We start from the raw sequence: 17,205 nt of genomic DNA on the forward strand, positions 1-17,205 counted from the left end.
AAGGAAAGATGGTCTAGGCTCCTTCCTGAAGGCTCCTAGGTCAACTGCACAAACCCTAGGACAACCAGCCGTGACTGTCAGTGGGATGCTATTGGCATTTGGGGGCATTCTATTACTCAGGATTGCCCACATTGCAAGTCATTCAGCACCCCTGCCCACCAGGTGCCTAGCACCCACATCATTGAAAGAATCCCAAACTCCCCCACTCATTTTATACACACTCTGAGGGAAGGGTGACCCCAAGTTGGAAACCCTGGAGTCTCTAACCTCTACTCTCCTGTCCCAGGCACCTGCCAAAGCTCTTGCAAGATCTCCAGCCCTTGCTTGAAGGCAGACAGTGGAGCCTGTGGCCCAGACAGCTGTCCCTACTGTGTCCGGACTGGGGCAGGGGAGGTGGAGCTCGCCGGCCACGAGATGCCTGACTCAGACAGCGAGGCAGTTTATGAGTTCACACAGGACGCCCAGCACGGCGACCGCCGGAATCCCCACAGTTGGCGTCGACGGAGCCTGGGGCTGGACGTGGAGCCCAACTCTGTGCTGGCCTTCTGGAGGCTGATCTGTGACACCTTTCGCAAGATTGTGGACAGCAAGTACTTTGGTCGGGGAATCATGATTGCTATCCTGGTCAACACACTCAGCATGGGCATCGAATACCACGAGCAGGTAGGGACACGGGCAAGGGCATGGTCCCTGGGGCTGGAGACCCTCTGCCTTCCTCCCCTCCCTCCCCGTGTTCCGTTTCCTCTCCATGCTGCTAGCTTGCACGGCAGGGAGGAGGACAGTAGGGAGATGCACCAATGCGTGGGGACTCTTTGGAGCGTGAAAGCCAGTGAATGTCATACAGTCTCTGAGTGTGGAGGTTGCCCAGGGCAGGGGCAGGGTCTGAGCTGGGTGTGTTTGATCTGGGAAGGCTTCTGAGAGGAGGTGGGCTTTAAAGGATTTAAATGAGTGATGAGCATCAGACGTGGGCAAGGCCTTTTTGGAGGGACAAGTCACATACAGGGGGTGGGCTGGGCCCCCGGGCATTCACCTGACTCAGTAATTAGGGGTGTGATTGACTGGAGGCAGCAGGGGGCTGTGCAGGTAGAGGTGAGGAGTGGAGGGCTGGAGCCTGCCCCCGGGCGGGGTAGGGAGGGAGGCCATCTGCTCTTGGCCTCTGTTCTGGGAGCCGTGCTGTGAACGGGGAGGGCGGCTCTGGGTGGAAGAGAGCTCCCAGCATGGTGAGGGGACTTGAAACCATTGCGCTTGAGGAATCGTTCTAAGAACCTGGATGTTTAGTCAGGAGAAGAGGAGGCTCAGCAGGGACAGGCGAGCTGTCTTCAAATATTTGAAGGGCTGTCATGTGGAAGAGGAAGCAGGCTTGTTTTGCGGGGCTGAAGGCTGCAGGCAATGGGATCTGGGCTGAGGGGGAGGAGGCTGTCTTCTCTCGCAGAGCTGTGCAAGAACAGGAGGGGTGGCCTGGCGAACCCCACTGACCCCACTCCCACACTGGAGGTGGGAGCAGGTACCATGGGGCCTCACAACCGGCTATGGCTTCATCCCCCACAGGAATCCTTTCAGAAGGCAGCCCTTCCCCCCAGTTTGGCCTTCCAGGTCACCCCCTTGTCGGATTCTTGGGAAAGGAGGGAGGCCAGCAGGCAGGTGCTGCGGTTCACAGGCCCTTCTGTGCTCTTCTCCCCTGGGTGTTCTCACTGTCTTGGGGCTCAGGGGGGGTCGGGGCTGCCAGACCTTCCCTGGTGCCGACCGGAGCCAGGTACTGCCCCAACCCAACGGGTACAGGCACGTGGAGCCAGAGGTGTGGAGTGGGCGCGCACACACGCACGCACGCACGCACGCACGGGTGGGGCAGGGGTGGGGCAACCATAGGGCGGGGCCTGGGCTCCTCTGGGCGTGGCCACGGGGCAGTGCGGGGAGTGGGTCTGGGTCGAGGCTGGGTATCCTAGGTCCAAGCCCGGCTGGAGCAAACGTGAGATGTTCACTTTTCAGGGGGTTCTGAATTCCTTTACCGTCCACCCCACTCAGCTCCTACCCCAATTGCCCTGTCCAGCCGGGTGCACCCCAGCCCCTCCTCCATCGCCATCAACCATGTTGACGCCCCTTCCTTTTGCCTCAATGACCCCCACCCAGCCGGCTATACCCTGTTCCTTTCCTATGGAGGTGAGGTGGAAGCGGGGCAGGACACCGGCTGCAGGGTCAGCAGGTGGGGAGTATGGCACTTTGGTGGGCGTGTTGTGTCTGGGCGCATGGGGCGTGGGTGTGTGTGGCTCACGCCTGCTCAGCCAGCCTCCTGGGGAGAGGTGCTCTGCTCTGTCAGGCTGGTTGTGGCGGCATTTTCTGCTGCCGCGATCCAGGTGGCGGCAGCTCCTAAGCTCCCATTACGCCAGCTCCCGAGCCTGAATCTCAGCCTCCTCTCCCTTACCCCAGTTCTGGCCGTGGTCAGATGCCCCTCCCCCCGGGGGCACCTCCTCGACTGCTGGTGGAGGCTTTGACTGTGCTGGAAAGAAGCTGAGTCACAGAGACTGAGGGCAGATGAAGCTGCAGCAAGAAGGCTTTCAGTTAGACATCAAGGAGGACACCCCCTTGGGGAAGAAGTAATAGCAATCAGTCACGGTGCCTGCAACATCTCCCTATCCAAGTTCCTGAGGAAAGCGGGGGACAGCCTCCCAAGTCCTCAGCAGCAGGGAGTCCCCACTCAGTGGTGGCACAATGTCTGCTCCAGGGAGGAGTTTGTCCCAATACCTGGTTGCCGAGGGCCCCATAGGGGTGAGGGAGAGTCACCAGCAGGCCAGGCAGAGGACTGACTGCGGCACCGGCAGGCTCAGGGGCTGGGAGCGGTAGAAAATCCCAGAAGCAGCCGTGGCCCTGTGCTTGCAGGCACTGCGGCATGAATGTCCCGCCATCTGGGTCCCTGAGCCTGAGCAGGCTGAGGGGGGCAGGGAAGGGTGCAAGGAGACATGGAGGCTGAAAGACAGAGACACAGAGGGGGATATGCAGACACAGAGGGAGACAGAAAGAGAAAGGGAGAGAGAGACAGAGATAGGGAGATGGGGGCACAGAGAGCAAGATGGAGACCCAGGGGGAGAGAGATAAAAAGATAGGAAGGCAGAGACACAGAGACAAGAAGGTCAGAGATATAGAGGGGGAGATGGAGACTCAGGGGGAGGAGACAGAGACAGATGGAGGCACAGAGACGTAGGGGTGACAGAGACAGATACGGAGAGGGAGCCAAAGACAGACCAAGACCCTGATGCAAACAAGGATAGACGGAGCAGGGACCAGGAGACAGAGGCTCCAATGGAGCCTCAGGTGAAGGAGAGGAGGAGCCAGTTGAGCAAGAGAGCTGAGAGACACAGCAAGGAAGAGCGTCTGCAGATGCTCAGAGGCGAGGGCCAGAGGCTCATTGTTTCCCTGCAGTGCTCTTAGTGAGGCAGTTGTATCCATCGATCTTGGTGTTGATCAGACTGTTGGACACTGGAGAAGGTGTTGCTGGTGCTTCCCTGGGGGAGGAGCCCAGCCCGTTGCTGGTGCCCTTTCCAGACCTGTCCTCTCCCACCGTCACCTATCCTACCCATCATTCGGTTTTCCTGTCTAGAGCAGTGATACTCCTGCTGCCCTCTGCCAACCTCTTGACCAAGGTAGCATCCACTTTGTCATACCCCACCCTACCCGAGGTGGGCCCCATGCTGTCCACACTCTCCTGCTCTCCCCTCCCCTTAACCCACCAGCTGGCGGAGAAGTGGCAGGGCTAGTTTGTGCAGAGAGGCTGGTGAGGAGGACAAAGGCACAGGACTCTGAGGAGGGAGCAAGAATATAACTTCAGATCGGAAGTGTGATCTGATGGAGGGCGGGCTTGTATGTGCCCCATCCACTAGGGGGCAGTGCCTGGAACAGGGAACTTGTGAACTATCCATCCATCCATCCATTCCACACACATTTTCTGTGCATCAGAGTTGGGCCTAAGCAGTGGCATGCTGATAAATGTTTAATAACCAGCCCTTTAAAAAGAAAAAAATGTCCTGATTTGTGGTGTTTACAGTATTTGCCAATTTCCATGGTGTAAATGCTTCCACTATGGCTGATTTCAAGCTACCAATGTGATGTCACTGCATGTGGAGTTGGGAAGAGAGGTGCACAACCAGACGCTCCAGTACAACGCTGGGCCGGGGCACTCTGTCCTTCCTCTCAAAGACCTCACCGACAAGTAAACAGTCACACTTACTTGATGTAATACGTGCTTGGAAAGGATGCACAGAGGAGTAGCCCATGACCCAGACTGGGGAAAGGATTCAAGGAGGGCTTCAGTAGGACATGACCTAAGAGCTGAGTTTGAATGGAGAGTGGGAAGTAGCTAGTGAAGGGTAGAGGGTAGGGCGCAGCATGGGGGAGGGCCAGAGGCACCAGACACAAAAACGAAGAGATTTATAAGGAGTTCAGAATGAATAGGGCACTGGGTGGGGGCTGGGATGGGCAAGTAACAAGAGATGAGTTTGGAAAAAACTCAGAGCTAGGTCCTGAGAGGCATAGGAAGGAGTTTGGGTTTATTTTATCCTGAAGGTGACAGGTTCCCAAAAAAGGTTTTAAGCAGGTCGATGATATGTGTTTGTGTTTTATGAAAAGGCCTCCGGAAGCCACGTGGGGAGTAGAAGGGAGAGGGAGACAGGAGGCAGGGAGGCCCACCAGAGGGCTACTGCAGTGGTCTGGCCAGTTCATACATCTCTGTCCCTGGAGACAGAGAGAAGAGTGCTGGGGAGAGCTGGCAGGTGGCTGAATCTGTAGAACTCAATACCAGTTGGACATCTGTGGGGAGGAGGCGGCGAGGATGACACCCAGGTTTCTGCTTCAGGGGGGAGCACTGTGGCTTGTGCAGAGTTGGGCTGGAGGGCATTGCATACAAGGTGCCTGTGGGACATCCAGCGTGCTGTTGGAGCACAGAAGAGAGGTTGTCCCCTGGAACCTGTCTCTGGCTGAGTATGCACGGGGGCAAGGCCCCTCCAGGAGAATGGGTTCTTAAGGACACAGGAGCTTCCTAATCACCCCCTTCCTGGTCTGGGGCTGCTGAGGGCAGGGGCCAACCTCATATTCTAGAAGAGGGACAACAGCATGTGGGGAGGTGGGTAGGGCACACAGCCCATTGGTCTCCTGGCCTGCAGAGAAGAGAGAGGGAGGGTCCAAAATACACAGCCTTTCAGGCCAGGAGAGGACAGGGCAGGTGATGATTCTGCTTGTTTCCCCATCCTGTCACTCTAGATACATGTCCAGGGAGGGTTTCTATTTATAAGTGAGTGAAGTCAGCTGCTCAAGGCAAGGGAAGCTGGGGGTGGGGTAGGGTGGGGGAGAGTCCAGATGTGGTAGGTCTTAACTTTGAGGGGATTCACAGGCTCCTTTTGGATTCTGCTGAAAGCTGGGACCCTTTTCCCAGAAGATAGACACAGGCATGGATACCCCAGTGTGGCCTTCGAGGACAGGGGTTTACAGACACCTGTCCTATTCCTTGGGCCTCCCAGGAGTCCTTGGCCTCCAGACAGAGGAGCTGGGGCTGGGGGCCAAGCAAGACTTGGGGGGATGATCTTTTACAGTTGCCCTGGCCCCAGACTTTCAAAGGTTCTCCAGATGTGGGAGGGAGAAGGGTGCTGTTTTGGAGATGGCCAGCAAAAGGGGTGCTCCCATTCCTCCAGGTGTCATCTGGCTCTAAGACTCCCCCAATTCAGCAAACGTGGGGAGCACCTCCTGTGCACAGCATGTTAGAATAGAATAATAGAATGGGGGTGGGGGCAGTGCCAGGAGCACCCAAGAAACTTAGGTTCCAGCAGAAAAGTCATTCTGCTTCATGGATGATTACGCCAAATGCCATAAGGGAGACTTCTGGGGACAGAGGACAGATGCTTACACCCAGATGGGGGATTTCGGAGGGCTTCCTGAAGGAGGTGGCTTTTGAGGGTGGCCTTGAAAGATAAGTGGGATTGGTAGCTGAGGCCCGGAGCAGAGGGTTCCGGTGGAGGGACTGGGGGGGATTCTGGCAGCCTGGCCTGGGAAGGCACAGGGAGGCATAGGATCCTCTGAAGGACCGTCGTGTTGCCTCCCCCACCCCACCCCGAGTTGTCTGAGCAGCAGTGAAGTGAGTCCAGCAGTGCTGTTGAAGCTGGAGCTTCCAGTTAGGTGTGGGCTGGTTTGGGGGAGGGACCCGGAGGCTATTTCTATCGTTCAGATCAGAGACAGTGAGGGCCCCCTGTATGGCAGAGGGGGAATAGAATGAGTGGGTGGGGGCACAGCCATTCCATTGCCAAGGTCTGTGGGCCCGGGCACCTGCTACTAGAGGGATGAAGGGCAGGCATAAATCCTAGATAACTCCTAGGTTCCAAAACTGAATCCTGGAGAGGGATGGAGCTGGGAAGTCGGGAAAGGAGCAGGTTTGGGAGAGGAGGTGAGAGGGTTTGTTTTGGACTTGCCGCGGCCCTTGAGCTGGCCGTGGGCCATCCTGGGAAGGCTATCAGGCAGGTTGGCTCTCTGGGTGAGGAGCCAAGGCTGAGGGGAGAAAGGCAGCGGGAGAGGGAGAAGAGCCTTAAGAGGGCAGGAGGTGGCCGGCACAGGGTCAGGGAAGTAGAGGGAGGTAGTCATCAGGCAGGAGGGGCCTGCAGCAGGCTCAGGGACTGCCCAGGCATCCAGAAGAGGAGGGCTGGGAAGAGGGTTCTTGGAGAGAGCTGGAGTGGTGGGGCCTGGGGTTCAGGCATGAATGGGCCTGGATCCATGCGAGGGTTTCTGCTTTTAGGTAGGGGAAGGGATATTGGAGAAGTGAGGGAAACAGGGACAACTGATGGAATGAAATGGAGTCCAGGGGAGCATGGCGGGCAGGTGTGGGGTGGAGGTGCGGGTGGAGGAGGGGCTGGCTCCCTTCCAGGAGGGAAGAGAGATGAGTAGGTTGCAGGACACAGAGCTGTCTAGGGGAGGGAAGTGGAGCCCCATGAAGCAGGAGGCCAGGTTGGGAGTGGGGATGGGGGCCGAGAAGAGGGAAAGGGTCTGAGGCAGCTCTTGGGGGTGAAAGATGGAGATCCAACAATAGAGGAAGATGAATACCGGCACAGAGCAGCGCTTGGTCCCCCAGCAGGGTATTCCCCTGTCCAGTCAGCATAGGTTCGTGACTAGCGAAGCTCAGCAATTCGACAGCTGCAGCAGAGAGGCAGAGGGGGTGGCGACTTACCTGGGCTGGAGCTGGCAAGACAGGAGCCCTCTGAGGTCTGTGGCCTGAGGGCAGCCTTTAAATGGTCCACCACAACTGGGCCAAGAGACTGTGCAGGCTAGTGAGGGGCAGGGGCCACAGATCCAAAATTTTAAGTCACAGAAGCTTTGGGTTGACTGTCTGCAAGCTGAGCGAGCACTGTGGGTGCCTTGCACTTACTTGGCTTGTGTGTTCCCTTTGGGTAGCTCTGGGGAGCTGGCAGGAGACCATGGTGAGGGACTAAAGTACCGCTGGTTACGAGGCACTGGAGCACAGTGACACCTAACAATGGGCCCAGCAGGCATGAGGGGCTAGAAGAACGTGCTGAGAGGCAACGTTCCAAGCTAGAGTGCTTCCAGGGGGACAGCGAAGAACAAGGCCACGATCTGTATGATGAGGCCTGTGAGGGCTCCTAGAAACCTCCTGCCGCCCAGGCGTCCCCTGATTTCCCACACCTCCTTGGAGGAGGAGGAGGAGGGGGGAGGTCCCACTGACCCAGTGACCCTCACCCCATCACTGCGGCCCACCTGGACCACCTCTTTTGGGTGTGGGATCAGCAGGCAAGACTGTCAAAGGCAGAGGTGAGGTGAGCTGAGGAGTCAGAATTGGGGAGCAGAGATTTCAGGGTCCGTGGAACAGGTGGCAGCTGAGGAGATGGGGGGCGAAGGTGGAGCTTGGCAGGGTTGGGGTGACTCGTATAGGCCTCCCCTCAGGTCTGGTCTGGCTTGTCCCCGCCTTGCACCTTCCCTGCAAAAGGCACATCCCCTTCTGCCAGAGCCGGCTCTCAGGCCTCGCGCCTGGACCGCTGCGGTATCCCCTGATTGGTCTCCATCTCTTTGTCTCCCCAAGCCATCTGCACACGGCCACTACTGCAGCGGATTCATCTTCTTAATATACTGCTTCGCACATCTCCTCCCTGCCCCCAGAAGCCTCAATGGCAGCATCATGGGCAGGGGCAAGTCCAGCCTGAGTCAAGTCGTGGAGCGGAGTCAAGGCCATTCTGGCTGGGCCCCGCCTACCCGGCAGCCTTGCTCCCCAGTGGTCCCTCCCACCCTCCGACCAGGGCAGACACTTGATCCTTGGTCCTGGAGTATGCCCTGCACATGCCTTCCTCTGCTCCTTTGCTCACGCCGCTCTGGCCCGGGATGCCTTCCACGGGAGTTCTCCTCCCACTGCCTCCTCCCCACTGGCCCACTGACCTCAGCTGGTTTGAGCTCCTGGGGCCCTTCTGGTGTCTGCCCACACGTGGTGCTTAGCTTCGGCCTTGCAGGCACTCTGTGCTGCCACGTGTGAGGACTGCTGCCACCTGAGCAGGACTCTGGCCTGGGTGTTTTCACAGGCTTTAACTCCTATATCTGGCAGGGCAGCCTCGTCACAAGGAGGTGTTACCCTGTTTAACAGAAGAGGCCACTGGGAACCAGCAAGGTTAAAGGACTTGCCTGAGGTCACCCAGGTGCAAAGTCTCCGAGCTGGCTGGCCTCCTGCATTCAGGTTCGACCCCACCTCTTAGCAGTGTTGCGCACACCATGACCACTTTAAGGGTTAGTGGATGGAGGTGCTCTGGGTTTCAGGGGGGTCCTGGGGCTGGGAAGTATCGAGCAGCTTACCTGGGGCCCAGTTACTCCAAGCTGACAGGCTAAGGGGAGGGAAAGCGTTGGGAGATGGGAGATGGGAGATTTACAGTTAGCGTCAGCACAGAGAAGAGCCTGGGGCCTCTGGGTGGGAGAAGCTCAGGCTGCCTGGCCTCCACTCGCAGAAGCCCCCACTGGGCCTTGACCTTCGTGAACAGGAGGGAGGATGCAGTCTAGACCAGAAAAGGGACTAGCTGGCAGCCTGATGGGCTTGTGTGAGTCTGTGCGGGCTGTCTGGGTGTGTGGCGGGGGCAGCAGCATGGAGAGGTGTGGAGGGACGTGCAGATGCACCTTTCTAAGTGAGCGGTGTGACCTCCATCAAGTCACCACACCTCAGAGCCTGTTTCCCTGCCGTCAAGGAAGCCCACATCCCTCCCCTGTGTGGTGTGAGCAGGGAGGAAATGAACTCCTGGGAGGAAGGTGGTAGCAGTGCAGGGCCCGTGGAGGGCACTAGGAGAAGTTGGCTCCCACCCCGTCCCTTTGCAGCTGCAGTGGCTGTGATCACGGCTCTGGTCCCTGGGGCAACGGTGTTGCTAAGATTGAGTCTCTGTGTCCTCGTCCTGCATTTGCAGAACATTCCCAGCTTCCAATTTAGTAACTTGGACAGGCCTGGCTGTCTGGGGGAGGACTTTTTTCCCATGGATCATGGGGGATACCGGAGCCTTGGAAGGGAATAGGCATTGCCCCTAAGTGTGTGCAGTGAGGAGAGAGAGGGAAGGCGGGGGTGGGGGAAGGGGGGAGAGTGCCAGGCCCTCCTTTCTACCTGCTTCTTGGGTCCCACTGCCTCCTGGAGGCTGGCTGGGCGCGCTGCAGCTCCAGGCTTTGCCGCCACCCCTTTAAGAGGGCAGTGACGCAGGCCTTGGGGGAGCCCGCACCATCCTTCTGATGAGGCTCTTGGTTGGTGCGCTGGCGGGTGAGTGTGTGTGTCTGTGTGTATCTGTGAGCCCTCAGGTACAGACTGTCGTAAGCCCTGTAGACAACACCAGGAAACGGTGAGAACACCCCTCCTCCACACGCCTGGTAGTAGTTGTACTTTAAGCATTCACTAATTAAGTAAATACATGATAGCAAAGCTATAGTGCTTTCACTATTTTATTAATTTTTGTTTCTGGCATCTTTTTGATGTATAATTTATATGCCGTAAAATTCACCCATTATACATGCACCTCAGTTATGCTTTCAAACTCATTCTTTATTCATACATCTACGTTCATGTGAAATATAATTTTATATATGTAAGAAGACACATTACATATTCAGTCCATCCCCGTGTCTGGGTTCACAGGCCCCTCACTGCACTCTTGGATCCTGACAGCCTAGTATTACTGGACTCAGAGTAAGGGGGGATTGGGTCCCGCTCCCTGGCTCTCCCTGCCCTATGACTTTGTGCTGGTCATTCATCATCTTTTGACCACTTTTGCTCATCTGCAAAACGAGGGTGGGGGGGCTGTTGTGTGGATGGTACAAGGTGAGACACACGTTGAGCCTGGGAACCCACAGAGCATCGCACCAGTGTGGCCTGTGCTTACCATCTTTATCCAATCCAAGGATGGACAACTGGGCAGACTGCAGAGTGACAGGGAGGCAGGTTCACTGACCGTGGCTTTCTGAAACAGACTGGACTTGGGAGCAGAAAGTGGGAGATCCACTTAGTCAGGAGGAGGGTCTGAGCCCTGGGCTTTTTTTTTTTTTTTTGGCTGCGTCGGGTCTTAGTTGCAGCACCCGGGGTCTTCTTTGTGGCGCACGGGCTTCTCTGTAGCTGTGACGTGCGGGCTTTCTCTCTCTAGTTGTGGCACACGGGCCCCAGAGTGCGTGGGCTGTGTAGTTTGCGGCACGCAGGCTCTCTTGTTGAGGCGCATGAGCTCAGTAGTTGTGGCGGGTGGGCTTAGTTGCCCCGCGGCATGTGGGATCTTAGTTCCCCGACCAGGGATCGAACCTGCGTCCCCCGCATTGGAAGGCGGATTCTTTACCACTGGACCCCCAGAGAAGTCCCTGAGCTCTGCGATTTAATTGTCCTAACCATGGCCCCTTCCCCACCACCTGCACTGTGCTCCCGCTGGAGGGACCAAAGGTCCTGTCTCCCTGTGACCCCATTTGCTAGGTCAAGTGGCATGCCCCCACTCACAGTCTGAGAGCAAAATCTCACTCAAGATCTGCTGGAGCAACGGGCTCCATGCCACACCGGCCCCCACGACAGCCACTTGCTCTCTGGACAGCTGGCTCTCGGCCCCGCCTGCTGACCCCGGCCCTGCTCCCCAGACCTGTCTTTGGAGAGAATCCATCTGTGGGCTGAGAGCTTCTCTCCTTCTAAGTAGCTGTTGAGCCCCCAAATGCCCCTCACCTGCCAGTCAATCAGAAGACCCTGCCTTCCAGCTCTACCCTCTCCCACCCAGGCTGGCTGCACATATTGGGGCCAGTAGGATACATTTGGCAGTGCCCAGGGCCTGGCTCCATGCTTGGGTGACCTACCTGGGCAGCCGGCCGGATGAGGCAGCTGGGTAAACAGGGGGAGGTGTCTGATGGACTAAGGGCTTCACTTGATTATTTAATTCAAACTTCTTGAGTAGCTACTATGGATCTTGGGCTTTTGGGTGGTCAAGACACCTCATCAGGTGGGCAGTGGGCTCCACTGAGCCAATCATATCTCACTCTGCAGCAGCAGCCTGCAGCCTGGCCAGGCCCCTCCCTTTCTCCCCAGACATGGCTCATTCCCTGGCTCGACCCTGTGATGCCTTCCCCTTCCCTCTGCCTGAAGAGACCCCACTCACCCTCAGAGTTCATTTCAAGTGCTGCCTCCCGACTAAGGCTTTCCCTGTGTGTTCCTCCCTCACCTTCTCTCCCCTGAACTCCTGGATTTACTGTCTGGATAATTTATTTTGGCACCAAAGCATCTAAGGTCTCTTGTGGTTATTCAGCTGTTTTGTGTGTGTACAACTTGTTTCCAGCTAGACTCTGAGCTCCTAGGAGGCAGGGAGCACAGCTGGCATGTTTTTGCGTACCTGGTGGATTATACAGTAGGTACTTAATATTAAGAGGGAGGAGGTACTTAATATTCTGCACTGGGATAGCAGATGAAGCAAAGTTTGTCATGAGTTCTGATGACCTCTCTAGGTTGTATCCTCAGTCCCAATCCCAGACCCTGGGTAGGAGCATAAAAGTAATTACCAGAGAGGTTAAGGATCTTGCTGAAGGTCAGTCACACAGTGAGTTGACAGGATAGGCGGAGAATTAACCTGGGTGTCCTAGACTCGGGTAGCAGCTCCAGGTGCCACCTCATCTGTGACAACCCTTCCTGGGGTCTCCCTTCTGCTCATCAGTGTGTTTGTGTGTACATGCTTCTGTGTGCATGCACGCAGGTATTGCGTGTGTATACTTGTTCGTGTGTTTGTGTATATGTGTGTGTGCACGTACGCATTTGTGTGTACCTGTATGCAGTGTGTGCATGTCTGGAAGAAAGCAACGTCGTCAACAGTTGTCCAAGAGAATGCTGCCAAGTCCACAGAGTCATCGTAGAGCACGTGTGATTTGCATGTGGCTCTGTGACTGGGTACGTGTGTGAGGTCTTGGCAATCACCCTCTGGTATCGGCCAACATCAGTACACTGCTGGCCTGGGCCTGCTGAGCTGACATGGTAGCACAGGACAGGATGGGTCTCGGAGCACCCAGTAGGAGGTGGGCAGAACCCACAGCATAGGCCTCCTGTGAACCTGTGGCCCCAGGGTCTGAGACTCAGAGCTGGAAATGGCCAGGGGCTGGGGGCTTTGTGCAGTGGCCACCCCTGAGTGCATTTTCTCATGGACCCTTTGGGGGCGGGTCCTCCCCATTAGCCTGAGCATTCAGCACCACTACTCCCCTCTCCCAACACCCCCACTCCCACCCACTGGCTTGCTGTTCCCGCTCCCCCTCTCCATGTGGCCAGGTGTTTGGGAGGACTGGGATGAGGGGCTCAGGGACAAGCCTTGGCTGCTTCATGCCCACCCTGTCCTCCAGCCTGAGGAGCTCACCAACGCCCTGGAAATCAGCAACATCGTCTTCACCAGCCTCTTTGCCCTGGAGATGCTACTGAAGCTGCTCGTGTATGGTCCCTTTGGCTACATCAAGAACCCCTACAACATCTTTGATGGTGTCATTGTTGTCATCAGGTATGACTGCCCCTCTGCTGCCTCTTGCCTGAGGAATGCCCTCGGGGTAGCTTGGGGCGAGGAGCCACACAGCCTGTTCCTCTGGGGTGGAGGGATCTGGAATCAGGCCCCACTGACCCACAGGCTCTACACTCCCCCAGCTGAGGATTCTCCATGCCCCCAACGCTGCGCTCCACCCTCTCCCTAGGCCTTACCTTGCTCACGCGGAACGTGGCCTCCTATCCGCTTTGGCTGGGCCCCTCTGAAGTCTTTGCTCTCATTTCCACTCCTTGTCTTCGACCCCATGCAGACCTGGGGTGGACAAGGACTGGGGAGTTGGCTTTGGAGAGGAGTTGGAGGAGGTGTAAGGCCCAGCCAGCTGTCCCGGCTTACAAAGTGCTTGGAGACTGTCGCAGACGCTGGCAACTTGCTTTAGGGTTTCCAAGACCTTGGGAAAGTGCTCCACTGCCCCCCACACCCCCCAGGCCCTGGGCCAGAAGAACTACTTTATTGCTTTTTTGGAATTGGCTTTAGATTTCATTAGAAGAGAACAAAGCAAACATTCCATAACTTGAGGCTGCTGCATTGGCCGACTGAGGGAGAGGACTGGCCTAGAGGGGAGGGTGGGGAGGGCTGGAGCTGTCACCCAGATCTTGGAGCTCCTGCCTGGAGGCCCAAGGGCCCCTTGCTGCCCACTTTCTCAGTGCTGGTCAGTCCAGACCCTCAGGTGCTGCTGGGCCCTCCTAAAGGACGGGGCAGGCGGAGGGTGAATATGCAGCGGGCTCAGGCTCAGGCTCAGGCTCTGGCCACCCGCCCCTCGCAGCGTGTGGGAGATCGTGGGCCAGCAGGGGGGCGGCCTGTCGGTGCTGCGGACCTTCCGCCTGATGCGGGTGCTGAAGCTGGTGCGCTTCCTGCCGGCGCTGCAGCGGCAGCTCGTGGTGCTCATGAAGACCATGGACAACGTGGCCACCTTCTGCATGCTGCTCATGCTCTTCATCTTCATCTTCAGGTGAGGCAGGTGTGGCACCCGTGCCAGCGGGATGAGGGCCTGCGGGGCAGGGTTTGCTGGGGCCCTGATCCCCATCCTGTGGCTCCTGTGTCTTCAGCATCCTGGGTATGCATCTTTTTGGCTGCAAATTTGCATCTGAGAGGGATGGGGACACGCTGCCGGACCGGAAGAATTTTGACTCCCTGCTCTGGGCCATCGTCACTGTCTTTCAGGTGCCAGGGTAACAGGGCAGGGTGGGCAGGGTGGTGGGGTGCCCCCGGTGAAGGCCCTGACTCCCGTCCTCGGCCGGCAGATCCTGACCCAGGAGGACTGGAACAAGGTGCTCTACAACGGAATGGCCTCCACGTCATCCTGGGCTGCCCTTTACTTCATTGCCCTCATGACCTTTGGCAACTACGTGCTCTTCAACCTGCTCGTTGCCATTCTGGTGGAGGGCTTCCAGGCGGAGGTAACCCCCTGCCCTCAGCAGTCCACTTCCAGGAGGAATCGGTGGCCCCGCTGGAGCTGTGGTGTCCTGGGAGGTTCTGCAGGATGTGCCCTTCAGACTAGGCTGGGAAACTAGGAGTGGGAGTTCTGGGTTTCAGGCAGCCCCTCGGCGCTCGAGAGACCCGGTGGTTGTTGCGGCAGAGCGTCTCTGGATCCAAGGTTAGCTGCCGAGTGGGCTTCCCCCACAAAGCCGGCTAGGTGCTTCCCTAGAGAGCTGGACGGGATGAGTGTTGACACACGGTGCAGCTGGATCCCTGAGCACAGGTGCGCTCGGGGACATCTGGAGGGAACCCATCTGAGCCGAGGGGTGGGGGAAGCAAGCAAGTCATCTGAGCTTTGGCTGAGCTGGTGAAGATGCCACCAGCGCCCGGGCAGGGCTGAGCTGCCCAGGGTGAGAAATGAGCCCAATTAGCTGCCGGCATGGCAGAGATGAGCATCCTATTTCCAGCCCAGTCTCCATCACCTTCGTCACAGGCAGCGTCATCAATTAATATTGATTTACATTGACCCCGCCCTTGCCCTGCCAGGACACAGCCTCTGCCTGAAGGGCTGCACCCCGCTCCGCTCCCTTAGCTCAGCCCCTCTTCCCACCCAAGCCCCAGGCCCAGCCCAGCATCCCAGCGCCTAGCACAGGGCAGGTCGACTCAACCTAGAAATGCTCCAGGTTGGGTGAGGAGAAGCTCTCGGTCCAGTTCTCTCCGGGTGACCCGGATGGAAACTCCCGCTGCGGCCTGGTCTATAAATACCCAGCACACGGTGGAAAAACAAAAATCTATTTTCTGACTCTTTCCCAGCCTTGCGAGGGAAGGCTGTTCCCCCGTGGGCTGGGCTGGGCTGGTGGGTGCGGGTGTATCTCTCCCACACTGGCCTCCTCCTGTTGTAATTCCGTAGTTACCCATTATCTCATTTCCTCCCCGCTGGGTGGCAGGGAGGGCAGCAGGTCGGGAAGGCAGGCCCTGCCTTGGGTGATGGCTGGGCCTCTTGATGGGAGGGAGGGACATTGGTACTCTCCCTGAGATGGCACATTTATTTGGGGTTTCCCTGGGGCCTGAAGGGTTAAGGGTGCCAACGTGCTCCCACAAGAATCAAGGTCTGTATGGAGACCCACCACTTGGCCACTGCTCTTGGCCTGTGGGAAGAGGAGCTGAGTGGGGACAGGGGTCCTTCAGCCCCTTCCAAACCACAGCTCCTGACAGCTAACATTCTCGCAGAAAAATTCCTATGGAACTCTGTGGAAATGGAAAACACCCCAAGCCTATCTCCCGCCCTCAAGTGGCCGTTCAGCCAGCTCGGCAGTCTTGGAAATGCCCAGCACAGGCAGCAACCCCCCATCACTGGTCTTTCCAGCAGACACCTTGTTAAACCGAGAGCCGCTGAGCCGGCCTGGTTGCTAGGCAGCGGCAACGGCTGCGTGTGGGAATGGAGAGCAGCCTGGCCTTTGGGCCTGGCCTGGTCACTCTGGCCCTGCTGGGGGCTTGTGGCTGCCCCAGCATGAGGGATTGGCCAGGGCCTGGGGCCATACCCTCCTCGACAAGTGCCTGGGAGAGAGTCTGACTCGGGGCATGATGCTTTGGGTCTGGGGTGGGACGGAGAAAGGATTTCAGGATCAACCCCTCTTCAAGGGGGTGGGCAGCGGCGTGGCCCTGAAGGGCCCGTGTGAGGAGCTGGACCAGCTGCTCGCTGTCCTGCCAACCCCTGGGTCGGGGGGGAGGTTGGTCACTCAGTACCAGTGGCCTGGACACCTCCAGAGGCACCTGCCCTCAGCTGTACGGAGTTTCAGGGGGCACACATGTGGCTCTGAGGGAGCCCCACCATCTGGCAGAAGAGGCTGGCTTTTGCTGTTGTGATGACCTGCTTTTTTACAAACGAGGCAACCTACCTCAGTGGAAGCAGTGGCCACCCCCATTTTGCTGGGCGTCACCAGCAGGAGGCCTCAAGGGTGGCCCCCTGCTGGCCTTGCCACCCTGCCAAGAGGTAGGAGGGGGTCGCCTAGCGGACCAGGCCAGCTGGGCTGTTTATACTCTGACTTGCAGGGGGCGGCGCCCTGAGTCCCTGTATATTTATCATCTGCACACTTAATTAAATGAACAGGCAGCAGGCCCTGTGTGAGGCCATTCACTGATATCAAACAACATCGCAGCCATCATCCCAGTGTTACTTGTCACATCCCATCCTGGTAGGAGCATTCTGATTTGGAGTTAGGAGTGAAGAGGCCTGTTCTTGGTCCCGGCCTTTTGTCTCCTCCCCCACCTCTGACTTCCATCCAGCCCTCCTTCCCACCCTCCCGGCCAGCTGCTTCAGAGCCAGTGAGAGGTGAGCTGCAGACTCAGGTACGAGGCCCAGATGCATCTTAGTCTCTGTGTGACTTGGGGCAGTTTTCTTAACTTCTCCAAACCTCAGGTGCTTCCTCTAAGATGGTGCTAGCTGCACCTCCTTCCCACCTGGAGAGGAGGTAAGCTAGTGTTAATGAAGCAGCTGTGTGATGCCTGCCACGCCCCCAGTGAATGGTAGCTGGTATTATTAGGATTAATGGGGGGCTCGGTCTCCTTCCCTGCCCTTGTTCCCATCTCTGTGGCCTCTGCCCTCACCCTTCAGATTCATTCTGGCTCCAGGGCCTGTGGTTGAATTCTGGAAGGCCATACTGTTCCCTTTCTTCTCCTCCCCCACCCCATGTCTCATTTCCCCCACTGTTGGGTTTGCACCCCTCCTTTTCTTCCTCCTCTTTCGACATTGCTGCTGTTTGAA

At 57.5% G+C, this 17,205-nt stretch overlaps 1 protein-coding gene across 28 annotated transcripts in view; it reads left to right on the forward strand.

The window, feature by feature from the left end:
• CACNA1G (calcium voltage-gated channel subunit alpha1 G) overlaps positions 1–17,205 on the forward strand; it is a 61,553-nt gene that overhangs the window by 16,158 nt on the left and 28,190 nt on the right. For all 28 annotated transcript variants that reach the window (XM_061176989.1, XM_061176992.1, XM_061177007.1 and 25 more), the window contains exons 9-13: positions 287–663; positions 12,835–12,986; positions 13,789–13,974; positions 14,072–14,186; positions 14,267–14,422. In XM_061176989.1, the coding sequence (XP_061032972.1) occupies positions 287–663; positions 12,835–12,986; positions 13,789–13,974; positions 14,072–14,186; positions 14,267–14,422 (986 nt within the window). The remainder of the gene's footprint in view (positions 1–286; positions 664–12,834; positions 12,987–13,788; positions 13,975–14,071; positions 14,187–14,266; positions 14,423–17,205) is intronic.

Source organism: Eubalaena glacialis, chromosome 19, assembly GCF_028564815.1.
Source record: "Eubalaena glacialis isolate mEubGla1 chromosome 19, mEubGla1.1.hap2.+ XY, whole genome shotgun sequence".
In the NCBI taxonomy this organism is placed as follows: domain Eukaryota; kingdom Metazoa; phylum Chordata; class Mammalia; order Artiodactyla; family Balaenidae; genus Eubalaena; species Eubalaena glacialis.